The 15,095-nt window shown below is 41.8% G+C and overlaps 1 protein-coding gene across 1 annotated transcript in view; it reads right to left on the bottom strand.

The window, feature by feature from the left end:
• The window catches only part of xpr1a (xenotropic and polytropic retrovirus receptor 1a), a 54,684-nt gene that overhangs the window by 11,335 nt on the left and 28,254 nt on the right, over nucleotides 1-15,095 (bottom strand). The window contains exons 3-8 of the mRNA XM_053504327.1: nucleotides 3,697-3,798; nucleotides 2,437-2,648; nucleotides 1,844-1,993; nucleotides 1,242-1,325; nucleotides 1,071-1,152; nucleotides 56-243 (exon numbers count right to left, since the gene is read on the bottom strand). Of these exons, the coding sequence (XP_053360302.1) occupies nucleotides 56-243; nucleotides 1,071-1,152; nucleotides 1,242-1,325; nucleotides 1,844-1,993; nucleotides 2,437-2,648; nucleotides 3,697-3,798 (818 nt within the window). The remainder of the gene's footprint in view (nucleotides 1-55; nucleotides 244-1,070; nucleotides 1,153-1,241; nucleotides 1,326-1,843; nucleotides 1,994-2,436; nucleotides 2,649-3,696; nucleotides 3,799-15,095) is intronic.

The following is a 15,095-nucleotide window of genomic DNA, read 5'->3' as shown; positions in this document are numbered from 1 at the left end:
AATTAGAACCAAATGTATTACCACATACGGTGTGTGTGTGTGTGTGTGTGTATACCTCAAACAGGTGTTGGTGAGACAGGTTGTTGCGTGGGTTCAGTTCAAATATGAGGACGTGATTGACTCCAGCTTGTCTCCAGCCGTAGGTGTTGATGCCCAACAGGAAGAGGAACTGGATGAGCAGGAAGCCGCCGCGGTACATCCTCACCATCGGCCAAATGTTCTTATCATAGAAATAAAACGCACCTGCGGAGCCAAAACGCACCGCTTACAGTCAGTCCTTAAAAAAACCCTTTAATGACTAATTTAAATGTAGCGCGTTCCTTATAACATTCTCACTTAAAAACCGAACGCAGCATTTAAACACTACAAACTCACTTCAAATAAAATACAAGAGTTTAACATAGTTTAATTATTATTTCTAAATTAAAGTTATCAAATAATTCACTCCTACCACACGGGATGAGAGTGTGTAAATAGTTCACAGAGCGCCACCTGTAGGATTTTAAAGCAACCGCGACATTTTACCTCCTCAAAAGTCTCAAAACTCAACTCGATAGCGAGCGCGCGGGTTGAGCGGCTGCGGGCACACGGGGCTGCTAATGCACGTGATTTTTGACTAATTAGCGCTGGCTGTGTTTTGAGACCGGTGTAAGTGTGTGTAATGAGTGCGTTTGGGACTAATTTGCTTACAGAGAAAAAGGCAGATCGGAGGCTTTTAACGCGTAAGAGTTTTGATAATGTAAAAGTGCGTTTCTGTTGCATCACTCTGAAGCTTCTGCGCTCGGCCACGCCCAATCACACTGAAAACCAGACAATTCTGATCGCTGACCAATCGACCGGGCCATCTCTATTATAAACTTAATTTTTTTTTATATATATAAAAAAAGATTCTTATAACTGAAACAACTCTCCCCGGATTTCCAAAGTTCAGTCTAAAGTCCACAATAAGATCACTTCAGCAGGAATTCAGTAACTCCTGAATCTCATGATTACTGTAACACTAGTGTTCGACACTGTAGTGTGCTTTAAGGCTGTAGTGTTAGTGCACACAGTGAGGAGGAGGACGGTACCGCTGAGGATGAAGGTGACGGTGAGGACGACGAAGATTCCACAGTACAGTCCGACTCTGAACGTTGTCCATGCTGGAGCGGGCTGAGGACGAGAAACGCAGCACAGGTTACGCACACGTATGCATGTTAGTGTGTGCGTGTGTGTGTGTGTGTGTGTGTGTGTGTGTGTACCTGTGCTGCCCCCAGTGGTGGGACTCTCAGTCTCTTCATGGCCCTCTGTCGGTCTCCGCCCTCCAGCTCTGTGGTTACCAGGGTCTTAAACACATGGGGTCAAAGGTCAAAATACTAAAACCGTGTGTGTGTGAGTGTGTGTCCAAAGCCATTCTGTATTACTGATATCTAAACAGGCTTAACATTCCTGATATTAGTGTTGTGTGCGGTTTGGAACGCAGCATTCGATTCCAAACACATACGGTCCTGGGCTACGTCCCAAACCACATGCCACCTCTTCCCCTACACAGGCTGCAGGTGTTAGTGGTGATGTACCAGCTGTGTGTGGTTTAGGACGTGGCCACACACAGCTGCCAGATTCTGTATTACCTACTTACCACTTCTTAATAAAACACTCTGCGGTTTGGGACACAGCCAAGTAAACACAGTAATCCCTTATTCTACACCTCTGAACTGTGATGGGCCGCGTCCCAAACCACACATTAGGACGACAAAAGAGTGCGTCCTTATAAACAAGTGATGCTTGCTTTGCTACAGTGCTTCAGTGGTTATGGTAGTATTACATACATTTTATGTGTGTGTGTGTGTGTGTGTGTGTATACCTCGGTCTCAGAGATGAGCTGTGTAATCTTTTTGCACGTGTAAAACGGCGCAATCTCCACGTGTGAGATTCGCCAGTCGGCTCCGCGCTGTGTCTCCAGGATCTTATCATGCTTCTTCAGGATCTTACGGAACCCAGTGAAGTTCAGGTTCTGCAGAGGAAGACGAGGAGAACCAACAGGGTTACCTCAGATACAGGTAGGCAGAGGGAGGGACAGACTGAGAGCAACAGATGAACAGAGAGAGAGAGAGTGCACCTGGTAGTTCTGTAGGAGGATGAGGCTGAGGTAGACAGACAGACAGACAGACAGACAGAGAGAGACAGAGAGAGACAGAGAGAGACAGAGAGGTGTGCCTCGTAGTTCTGCAGAAGGATGAGGCTGCGGTAGAGAGACAGACGGAGAGACAGACAGATGGAGAGACAGACGGGTGTACCTGGTAGTTCTGCAGAAGGATGAGGCTGCGGTAGAGAGACAGACGGAGAGACAGACAGATGGAGAGACAGACGGGTGTACCTGGTAGTTCTGCAGGAGGATGAGGCTGAGGTAGAGAGACAGATGGAGAGACAGACAGATGGAGAGACAGACGGGTGTACCTGGTAGTTCTGCAGGAGGATGAGGCTGAGGTAGAACTCGCTGAAGGCCAGTTTCAGGTCTTTGATGTTGCGGTGTTTGTTCCTCTCCTCGTGGCTCAGAGCCAGAACCATCTTCCTGCTCTTTCCCATGATGCTCTCCCTCTGAGCGTCCACAGACGACTGCAGCTCATTCTGCAGCGTGGAGAAACGTCGCTGCGCCTCTGCTAACTTTTCTGCACACACACACAAACACACACACACACACACACACACAGGAAACATTCATAAAAACATTAGGATGCTGCTGAGATCGTTCTTTGAGCATTTCTGAAGCAGGTTGACCTGTATTTAAATTTAACCTTCTTGCCCTTAACCTCTTAACCTTACACACACACACACAAACACACACACACACTTAGACGAACAGACACACCCACATACACACACTGTAACGATACTCCTTTACTTTCCCTTCACAGTGTGATGGCAGGACAGTGACACCTCGTCCCACCCCGCTGCTCCTCCTGCAGGGGAACCGAGCTCCTGATATAGACTTGGCATTCCTGGAACACTTTCAGGAGTGTGTGTGTGTGTGTGTGTGTGTGTGCGTGTGTGTGTGTGTGTGTGTGGAGGGTAAACAGGCGTCTCTGTTTTACAGGAAGTAGAGCGGCAGATCAAGTTGCGCAGACGTGTGAATACCGGGCAGTGTGTCACCGAGTGTGAGAGAACCCCAGACTAAACCAGTCTCGGGGGACAAGAAGAGTGGATTGGGCACACACACACACACACACACACACACACACACGCACACACACACACACACACACACACCTCTGCATAATGACTTCTGACTCAGCAAATACACAAAGTTCCTATTTGTGTGTATGTGAGTTTGCAAATGTGTGTGTGAGTGTGTGTGGTGTGTATGTGTGTGTGTAAGTGTGTAAGAGTGTGTGTAAGAGTGTGTGCACTCCACCACACCCACACTATTAATAACCAGACAGAGAGAGAGGGGGGGGGAGTTGTACTGGGACAGGAGTACATAAGGGTCAGAAAATGATTAACAGTGTGTGTGTGTGTGTGTGTGTGTGTGTGTGTGTGTGTTGGGACAATATGAGTGTGTTTCAGGTTTAGACACATTACTGCCAATGCAAGACTTCCCAGAAGAGAGGTTTGTGTCATTGCCAGCTAACCGTAAAGTCCACACACACACACACACACACACACACACACACACACACACACACACACACAGTCACGAGGTTTATGAAGATCATTTACCTGAGTAGAACGTGTTGATCTTGGACAGTTCCTTCTCGCATGTCTGAAAGAACTTCTCCTCAAATTTAGCGTAGTATCTCTTCACCGTGTCCTCGTCCGTCACTGAAACAAAACACACACACACACACACACACACACACACACATACACACACATACACACACACACAGGTCAGTACTCTAAGATCTTTAACACCAAGATAAATCCACTGGGTGTTATTAGCTGCTAGCATCTGGGTTAGCTAGGACTTAGCTCTGTGGTTAGCATGTCGGTTAGTTAGCGTGGGGTTACACCAGGACGTTCTGTAATTAGCCTGTGTCTCCGTCTCTCTCTCATTCATTCTTTTTTTCTCACACACTTTCTCTTCCCCTGTCTCTTCGTGATGATGTCTCTGTCTCTTTTTTCGCCCTCTCGGTCAGCAGCATGGTGGTGTGATGTGTGTGTGTCTGTGTAATTACTGTTTAAACCCTGAAAGGTTTTCTCTGGGAGAGTGAGACAGCAGTGAGGTTTTCTCTAAGAGAGTGAGACAGCTATGATGTTTTCTCAGGAAGAGTGAGACAGCTATGAGGTTTTCTCTGAGATAGTGAGACAGCAGTGAGGTTTTCTTAAAGAGTGAGACAGCTATGAGGTTTTCTCAAAGAGTGAGACAGCTATGAGGTTTTCTCAAGAAGAGTGAGACAGCTATGAGGTTTTCTCAGGAAGAGTGAGACAGCTATGAGGTTTTCTCTGAGATAGTGAGACAGCAGTGAGGTTTTCTTAAAGAGTGAGACAGCTATGAGGTTTTCTCAGGAAGAGTGAGACAGCTATGAGGTTTTCTCAGGAAGAGTGAGACAGCTATGAGGTTTTCTCAGGAAGAGTGAGACAGCTATGAGGTTTTCTCAGGAAGAGTGAGACAGCTATGAGGTTTTCTCTGAGATAGTGAGACAGCAGTGAGATGTTTTTAAAGAGTGAGACAGCTATTAGGTTTTCTCTGAGATAGTGAGACAGCAGTAAGGTTTTCTCAAAGAGTGAGACAGCTATGAGGTTTTCTCAAAGAGTGAGACAGCTATGAGGTTTTCTCAAAGAGTGAGACAGCTATGAGGTTTTCTCAAGTAGAGTGAGACAGCTATGAGGTTTTCTCAGGAAGAGTGAGACAGCTATGAGGTTTTCTCTGAGATAGTGAGACAGCAGTGAGATTTTCTCAAAGAGTGAGACAGCTATTAGGTTTTCTCTGAGATAGTGAGACAGCAGTGAGGTTTTCTCAGGAAGAGTGAGACAGCTATGAGGTTTTCTCTGAGATAGTGAGACAGCAGTGAGGTGAGACCAGAATCGTCTCTTATTTCCCATCTGAACGGCTCACACAGCGCTCTCCTGTCGCTCAGCGCTCTCTCACATTATCTCCTCAATCCAGCAAACATTCAATCACGTCTAAGTGTGTGTGTGTGTGTGTGTGTGTGTGTGTGAGTGAGTAGAGAGATAACTTTACAGGATGTGATATAAAGCTGTATCTTGACTCGATTTGAAAACCGACCTGAACTCATAAATCAGCTTCGTCAGTGCATGAAAATGTAATCAGCGTTTAAAGAAGCAGTAAATCAGAGTATTACTTATTAGTTAATTTATTTACTTGTTTGTGTGCTTGTTTACTTGCTTAGTTAGATTAATAAATGTAAAATAAATGTAATGAAAAAAATACATAATTAAAGAATGAAGTGGTAAAATGAATCAGTTGAAATTAAGAAAAATGTTTTGGGGAAATTACATTTAAACATTTTATTTAAAAAAATATGTACAAAACAATCAAATCAAATAAATATATAAACTAAGGAAAATTTGGCCTAAAAACAAACAAAAAATATAGGTAAATAAATAAAAAACAAAAGCAAACCACTAAATAAATGTATCAATTAAGCAAGCAAATCAAAAAACAAACACATAAACACATAAACAAGGAAACAAAGAAACAAAGCAGTAAATAAATAAATGTATTTAAGAAATATATATATATATATATATATATATATATATATATATATATTAGGGATGCACCGAAATGAAAATTCTGGGCCGAAAACGAAACAGAAATTTTTGGATGCACTTGGCCGAAAACCGATACCGAAACCGAAAATGGCTTCATTAAAAAACATGTTTAAAATATTTTCTTTTTGTTTGAATTAAAAAAACTACAAATTAATTAAAATTATTGCAACTTTGCTGTCCTCATCTAAAACTTTGTAGTGCTTCCAAACCGCCGACATACTCCGTGTTTGATGCGTAATGACAGCGCGAACGAGACGGGAGGATGGGAGAGGCGTGGCGACAATTTCGGCTTTTATTTTCGGCGCTTTCTTACGTTTTGGCCGAAACCGATAATGCTATTTCGGCCGAAACCGATAATGCTATTTCGGCCGAAAATTTTCGGCGGCCGAAATTTCGGTGCATCCCTAATATATATATATTTACATACAAAATGAACAAGAAAGTAAAATTAATTATGTAAAAAAAAAAAAAAATATATATATATATATATATATATATATATAAGTAAATAGGGCCACACCCACAAGAGACAGCAGTAGAGTTAGGATACGCCCACAAAAGACAGCAGTGGAGTTGGTACACGCCCACCAGACTCAGTCCTGACAGCTGTGATTGGTTGAGAGAGAGAGAGATGATCTGCTGAAGTTTTGTAGGTCGCTGATCTTAAACTCACTGTAATAAGAAGACTTTACATGAAACGCTGCTCCCTAATGGCCACGTGCACGTCAGAGTCATGTCTGAGAGACTAAATGAGCTGCACACACACACACACACACACACACACACTCACACAGACTGAAGTTCTACTCCATATTATAATTGTTTTAGAACTTCCTGTAGTACATTACCCTGTGTGTGTGTGTGTGTGTGTGTGTGTGTGTGTGTGTGTGTGTGTGTGTGTGTATGTGTGTGTTTTGACCCAGTTTTGCCCTCACTACTACAGAATTAGTGTCTAAACTGATGCATGAACATGGGCAGAAAACGGTTTACCGCATGATGGAGAATGAGTTAAAGCAGATCTGAACTGTCTGTTTATCCGTCGTCTGTACTTTAGATGTGTGTGTGTGCGTGTGTGTGCGTGTGTGTGTGTGGTTTTAAAGGAAGATCATAAAGTTTATTGGACAAATTAATTAATGTATGTAAAGCTGTGCCGTGTCCATCTTCTATTTATTTATCAGTCTGTCTGTTTCTCCATAATAAATATGTTTGTGTTGTTACTGATTGAGTGTCAGTGCTGTGTGTGTTTAGCTCTCCTGCATCTGTGTGTGTGTGTGTGTGTGTGTGTGTTCTCATTAATCCTACTCCTATGGGGCAGTCTGCACAGTGAATTAGCAGGAGCTCATGTTCTGACGCCTACGCTAACGAGCAGGAGATCAGATCCTCGAGGTCTAACCTACGGCGTGAGATCTCAGGGGGCGTGGCCTAGTTATAATATAAACACAAACGTAAGGAAACAAACGTCCAAGGGTCAACTTGGGCGGAGCTTACACTTGACCAATGTTTAGACATTGCCCCGCCCCCAAAAAACACTCATATAGTCTTAATATATCATCAGACTGCCTTTTGCTTTGTTCCCATTGTGGCACGGTTCCGATAATCTTATGCAACGTCACGACTTTTTAGTTCCGAGTCACATTAATTCTTGTGAGAGTCAGACCGCTGTGTAAAGTCTTCTCCTGAACGGAGGAAGGCGGAAAAAGGCTAACTTTAATCTAACATTTCTACATGTAATTTGAGACTAACATTACTAAACTAGCATGGCTAATCTAAAACACACCCAAAGAGAACGAACATAAACAAGCATTACGCAAGCATCACTACATCACTCACGCTGAGGAGAACTTGCACCACCAATCTGAACTTAAAGCCCCTTTTAGACCGGCGTTACTTCCCACAAATCTAATGGCATTTAATCGCCTTGGTTTCACGTCTCTATCAACACCAGGTCACATTTACGTAAAAAAACAATTTGTGATGTAATTGAACAAACTGAACTCCATATGCAGCCACGTTAACAGATCTTCATGCACAAGCATACAACCCACGTATGTAGGATGTAGTCACGTATCTCGGGCGTGGCCATCATAGCCATCTGGGGAGTGATGCTTTGCCAGATTGTTCCAACCAAATTTTTTATGGTGTGTTTCCATTTGGGCTGGTTTGCTTTGACCAGAAACTCACATTGCGGCTGTTTGGAAACGTATTGCAATCGTGATTTAAACTGCGATATGTAACTATTAAACGTTCCAGTTTGTATTTAATGGTATTTATGTGGCTCAGCCAATGTGGCTCCAGGTACTGTAGCTTAGTTAACAAAAACAATAACAAAAACTTGGCTAACAAAACAACTCACAAACACAACAAACTTTTATTAGCATGTTTCCATCACTGCCTATGCGGGATTTTGTCAGTGGGATCTGGCAACCCTGATTAGGACACAATCCCAGAACTGAGTGAAAAAAGGTGACTGTAACAAGAAATCATTTTGTTAAACACATAAGCAAAGATAAAAATGTCTAGGCCTGACCTTCCTTGTCCACCTTGTCACCTGATGTCCTGTAGAATATCGCGAGGATAGAAATTATCACGAGCAAGTCCCGCGGCTCTCTCTCCGTCACTCTCACAAGTACTTCTGACTGAAACCATGATGGACATCTAACATAGATGTGAGTTATTTCTGACAGAAAGCCGTCACTTTAACTCCGATGAAGCCAGCGTTGTTACGATTCTGTTATCAGAGTCGCCCCCTAGAGGCAGACGACGGCAGCTGCAGTTGTTTTGACCCTGCATGCTTTACGCTCACAGGTGTTTAAGTTTGGATTGTAATATTCATGTTATTTAAGTTCCTAGTTTAGTTTAGAAATATTTGTTGTGTCCTTTTGGTTTTATTTTAGGTTCAGGAAATGCTTAAGGTCTTTAGTTCAAGCTAAACAAAGTAGAACTAACTTTAACCTAACAATACTAACTACACTAACATCAAAGAGAACTAAACACCAAAACTAAAACATTTATAAGAATAAATACTCATAGTAACGTATAAATCTACAGTAGATCCTAAACATGATTCTAAATATGAACTTGTTTTAAATGTGAAAATGTTTTATTGAAATAAAAAGTAAAAGCTAATAAAAAACAAAAAAAAAACATAAAAAAGCAATAATCAATACTAACACTATCGTAGCGACTAAGTGCTAGTCTGGCGCTGTGTACTCGTCTCGTATCGACACTCAGCACCCAACCCTAAGCCCCACCCCTAAACCCCGCCCACACACCCTGCTGCGTCAGTAAAATCAGATGTTAGCTGTGTGAGTTTATGTTGTTCACGTTCGGCTTTAAAGGGGTAAATTATATAAATGTCACTTTGTGTGTGTGTGTGTGTGTGTGTGTGTGTGTGTGTGTAAGCAGGGAGATTGATGTTGCGGATATTGAGCTGTGTTGCCAAGTCGGCGTTAGCAACCAGTGCTGAGGCGACAGCCTCCACACACACACACACACACACACACACACACACACACACACACACACACACCCTGCCAATAGCTCTTTAAACAGAAGCGTGTGCATGCATGCGAATGAACAGGTGTCTACCGTGTGTGTGTGTGTTTGTGTGTGTGTGTGTGTATCCTGCATGTTCTCTAAACACCGTTTTGTTCTTCTTTTCATCACCGTTATGCGCAATCGTTTAACAGAACAAAAAAAAGCAACAGAGGTGATGCTGATCTCCCAGCATGCACTGCGATAAGGGTGGGGGGAGGGGTAAGAGAGGAAGGTGGGGGCGGAGCTACAGAAAAGGCGACAGGAAGTGCTAATCAATGCGGCACTGTTTAGAGCAGCCTGGGAAACAAAACTAGACGGCTGTATAACTTTACAATCAATACGGTCTAATCAATCTTTCTCTCTCACACACACACACACACACACACACACGCTGAATCAGCATTAACGAGGCAGTAAAGCGCGGATCGATGAGCGTCTCAGAGCTGTAAGGTGGTTCAGGGACTCAGGAGTTTTAATTACTGTTGTTTAGGAAAATGGGTGTGGCCATGGGGTGTGTAAACTTTTGATCTGCTGTATCTGTTGCTTCTGAACTTAAAACACAAATGAAGTAACATGCTAGCAGCTCTGGGAGCTGCGGATGTCTGTCAGCTCGTGTGTGTGTGTGTGTGTGTGTGTGTGTGTGAGAGTGTGTGTGTGTGTGTGTGTGTGCGTGTGTGTGTGTGTGTGTGTGATGTCAGAGGGGTCAGTGAACGCATGGTGATGAAATCGCTCAGTGTGTTCGTATCTGCCGGGTTAATGAAGTCCCCCGTTACCATGGAGCCCGGAGTCATGTGACACGCTGAGAGAGTGTGAGCTGCTCATATGGGACACTGTGAGGTGTGTGTGTGTGTGTGTGTGTGTGTGTGAGGGGGAATACATTAGCACTGCCCCCCATAAGAGGGAGCAGAGTGATGATGAGAGGAAACCTCCAGAGAGAGAGAGAGAGAGAGGTAAAGAAAGAGAAACAGAGAGACAGAAGGAGAGACGGAGAGATAAAGTGAGAGACAGATGGACAGAGAGGGACGTTATTCTGTCCTCAGTTTTTTTTATTGTTAAACTTCTTCCTTCTTTTCGTTGTCTTTTACCGTTTCTATCTTCTTTAATTGTTCTGCTTTCTTTTTCTTCTCATCCTTCCTTCCCCCCTCTGTGTGTGTATACAGTATCTGTGTGTGTGTGTGTGTGTGTGTGTGTGTGTGTTTGATGATTATTGTGCTTCCTCTCCTGTAACCTCGTTAAACATGTTTATTCATTTTAATCTTTATTTCAGTCTCATAAAGCTCATTTAACCTGTGTGTGTGTGTGTGTGTGTGTGTGTGTGTGTGTGTGTGTGTGTGTGTGGGTGTGTGTGTGTGTGTGTGTGCAGGTGTATGCTGCTGACTTCTGTGCTTTTACCTCTCTATGATGTTCTAGCCTTGAGCATTACACACACACACACACACACACACACACACACTCACACTCACACACACACACACACACACTCACAGCAGGTGTAGTGAATGCAGCCGGGAAAATAAGTGACATTTCTGAAAAAAAGAAACGGACAATGAGAGAGAGAGAGGAAGGAAAGAACAGACATATATACATATATAAAAGTAGCCACCTCTCCTTCTGTCTCCCTCTCTCTCTGTCTGTCTCTCTCTCTCTCCCTCTCTCTGTCTCTCTCCCTCTCTCTGTCTCTCTCTCTCTCTGTCTGTCTCCCTCTCTCTCTGTCTCTCTCTCTCTCTCTCTGTCTCTCTCTCTCTCTGTCTCTTTATTGATCAGATCTGAGTGTCTTGGGGTTTTTCTGATTGGACTCAGTTCAGGAGTGACTGACAGCCCTCTCTTTCTCTTACACACACACACACACACACACACACAGAGTAAAATTTATGCGAGTTCAGAAAGAAGATTCCAATTGACCAGTGAGCCGAGGGGGAGGACTGGCCTTTTAACAAGTGTGTGTGTGTGTGTGTGTGTGGAAGGCAGACATTAAAGATCAAGACGAATCAATAGCTAACGACATGATATTAGCATTAAAGTGTAACCATGGTGAAGTGTGTGTGTGTGTGTGTGTGTGTGTCTGCAAGGCGGAAGCATAACAGTCCAGCATATACCTGCATCTATAGACACCCCCCCACACATACACACACACACACACACACACACACACACACTCACACACACACACACACACACACACACACACACAGAGACTGCTCTTCAAACAGGGCGATGAGAAATTTAACCTCCCTTACAGCTCTGTTCTGACTGCAGCCCACGTGTGTGTGTGTGTGTGTGTGTGTGTGTGTGTGTGTGTGTGACTGCTGCGTGGGAGGTGGGGGTCGGAGTATTCTTTATAAACGCTGGATAAAGTTAGCACAGAGCTAATGTGTGTGAAAACCCTTGACCATGCGAGACTGTGTGTGTGTGTGTGTGTGTGTGTGTGTTTCAAATAAAATGTCTATGAACGCCTTCATTTGTCAGTTTCTATCTCTCTTATTCTCTGTCTGTCTCATTCACTCTCTTAAACTCTTTCTGTTTCTATCCGTCTGTCCATCTTTTTCTGTCTGTCTGCCTGTCTGTCTCCCTCATCTCCTGTCTGTCTCCCTCATCTCCTGTCTGCCTGTCTGTCTCCCTCATCTCCTGTCTGTCTCCCTCATCTCCTGTCTGCCTGTCTGTCTCCCTCATCTCCTGTCTGTCTCCCTCATCTCCTGTCTGTCTCCCTCATCTCCTGTCTGCCTGTCTGTCTCTCCATCACATCATCTCTCTCTGTCTGTCTCTAGGGACTTAAGTAAATGTATTTTGAAACTCCTCCCATCTCTCCAGGATTCCCTTTAAGCCACACCTACAAACACACCTAAAGACTGGGCGGGGCTTTCTGTATGGACAGGTCACATGACTGACAGGAGAGCTCACAGTGCCTGTTTCACTTTCTTTAATTCCGCATGCCTTTACTGCACACCTCACGCCCCTCCCATGCCCCGCCCATCTTTACTTACACTCTCTCTCTCTCTCTCTCTCTCACACACACACACACACACACACACACAGAGTGAAGCAGTGTGGTTTGGCTGATGAAGTGATGTCCATATCTACATAATTATAGCTTTTATGGAACATAAATTACCGTCGTCACGGCAACAGAGGTAAAGGGTCGATCACTGTCGGCATGGCAACGCAAAGTGGGTGGGTCACTGCGGATGTCTTTATAAGAATGACAAGCAAGGAAGAGGGACCTTGTGTGTGTGTGTGTGTGTGTGTGTGTGTGTGTGTGTGTGTGTGTGATGCAGTCTTTGTTCTACAGACTTGTTGGACGCCGTAAGTGAAACGCGTGAAGCTGCTAAGCAACGACCTGCACCTCAACACTCACTTCCTGAAAACAAACTGGTGCTCTACTCACAAATAAAATGTTTTTTTTCCTTTAAAATAAAAGAAAAAAAATCAAACCCCAATAAATGGAAATAAACGTATTATTTATTCTTATTTAATAAAAGAGAGCGTCTGAGTGTTTTTTGGGCGTGCCCTTCACCAGCGTGTGTGTTCGATAAAGATAAAATGAGGATAGATTATTTAGAATGATAAAATAATTTAAGCTAGATATAATTATTTTTAAATATTCACAAAACTTTATGCTATTATTCAAATTGGAATTTATAATACGTCTATTACTAAATTTCTAATAAATAATAATAAACAGGTGGCACGGTGGTGTAGTGGTTAGCACTGTCGCCTTGCACCTCCAGGGTTCGATTCCCGTCTCTGTGTATATGGAGTTTGCTTGTCCTCCCCCGTGCTTGGTGGGTTTCCTCCAGGTACTCCAGTTTCCTCCCACAGTCCAAAAACATGTAGGTTAGGTTGATTGGCGTTCCCAAATTGCCCGTAGTGTGCAAATGTGTGTGTGCGTGTGTGTGTGTGTGTGTGTGTCCTGCGATGGATTGGCACCCTGTCCAGGGTGTACCCTGCCTCATGCCCTAAGTCTCCTGGGATAGGCTCCGCCCCCGCGACCCTGAATACAGGATAAAGCGATATAGGTGATGAGTGAGTGAGTAATAACAAACAAGGTCAATATAAAATTTGTAATTAATAAATTGAACATTTATAATTATAGCATAGATTTTTTGTATATTATAACATTAAAAAAATTTTTTGTGTAGTATTAAATTAATGTATATTATCACTAGTAATTATTTATAATTGACTGTTTTTTAATATATTTATGTATAATAATTTATTTATAATTCATATTTAGCAATTTAATTTTTTTTAATGAAATTTAAATGGCGATTTATTGCACTACAAAATGACTAAATATAATTAGATACTAATTGCTATAAATTCTGATAATAATCGTAAGTTTTGCATTAGTACAGAGCGCCTGAGAATTTATTAATTTTGATCTATTTTCTGCACAAAGAGCTTCTCAGGGAGCGGCGTCTTTCCCGCGGACGCCTCCTCGGCAATGTTTCTGAAAGGTGGACTTAGTTACATGACTTGGGCTTATGATAATATTTTAATAATTAGTATTTAAATAAGTAGTCACATGACTCTAGTTTTAATGTAATAGTTTAGTATTTGATTGAATGACTAGAGCTCATTATAATATTTAAATACTAAGTCACATGACTCTGGTTCATTATAATATCTGAGTCAGGAACACGTCTGACTCAGAGAAAAGAAAGAAACGCAAACAAACAGAGATTTTGTGATAAAAGACGAGCCGTAACGTGTGAGAGTCGAGTTCGCGCAGAACAGCAGCTTGGAGGGCTGAGAGAAATCATGTGGTTTGTATTCACTTTGCATAAATTTGCATGAATTAATCTTACAGTTTCGTGTTGCTGGTCATTCCCATGCTGAAACAGAAATGTCACGTTTATACTACTTTTATACTACAGTCATAAAAAGCATTTTATGTCTTAAATTTCACATAAACACCAAAATTCTGAACACAGTTTAACTCTCTGTCACAGAAAATAATAACAGTAATAATAATAAAAATAATAGTAAAAAAATAATCTAAACAATGTTATGATCAGTTACGAGGGTAAGTTATTAAAAAACCTGGATTTTTTTATTTTAGGTTTATTTATTGTGAATAAGTTTCACAAACGTGTAAAATATTTCCGCAGAACTTTAATCATGTTTAACGTTAATGTTTTGGAAAATCGGTTCACAGAAAAAGTGCTTTGACTCTAATCCTCGTCAAGGTTTCATTCGACTCGCCGCGGGTGATTCACTGCAGACGCTTCGCTCATTCGAGGCAGATTTCCAAATCAGGATCAGAATCATAAACACTGTGATGGTAAAAAAATATTTACAGATGTTAGACGTTTGTTAGATTAGATAACAGACAGCTGTTAGATTTAATTGTTAGATGAAAAATCAACTGATGTGAATTACATTACTGTAACAGTCAGAGTGTGTGAAGGTTTGTGGTGACGTTTTAAAGCCGTCCAGACGTCTACATGACAGTATAATAAATATATAATAAATATATAAAAAAATATATTATTTAAATAAAATAAATAAATAAAACATTTAAAATGAAAATGAAACAAAAAAAAAGTAATTCACACACACTGGGGATTAAGATAAAATATACCTACATTCTCTCTCGCACGCACACACACATACACACACACTTATACCTAAACTATGGTTAAATAAAGCCAAAAAATAATAATAAAAAAAAAGAAGGATGAAGAAAATTAAAAAAGGAAAAGAAATAATGAAAATAATGTTAATCAACAAAAGTAAATTTAAGAGAAACAAATAAAAAACACTACATGCGACATATAATAGAAATAAAAAATCTATCGTTTTTATTTTATTTTAATTGAAGTATTATCACATTATTTATTCCT

The sequence above is a fragment of the Clarias gariepinus genome, chromosome 9 (genome assembly GCF_024256425.1).
Source record: "Clarias gariepinus isolate MV-2021 ecotype Netherlands chromosome 9, CGAR_prim_01v2, whole genome shotgun sequence".
In the NCBI taxonomy this organism is placed as follows: Eukaryota; Metazoa; Chordata; class Actinopteri; order Siluriformes; family Clariidae; genus Clarias; species Clarias gariepinus.
This window is presented reverse-complemented; position numbering and strand designations above follow the sequence as displayed.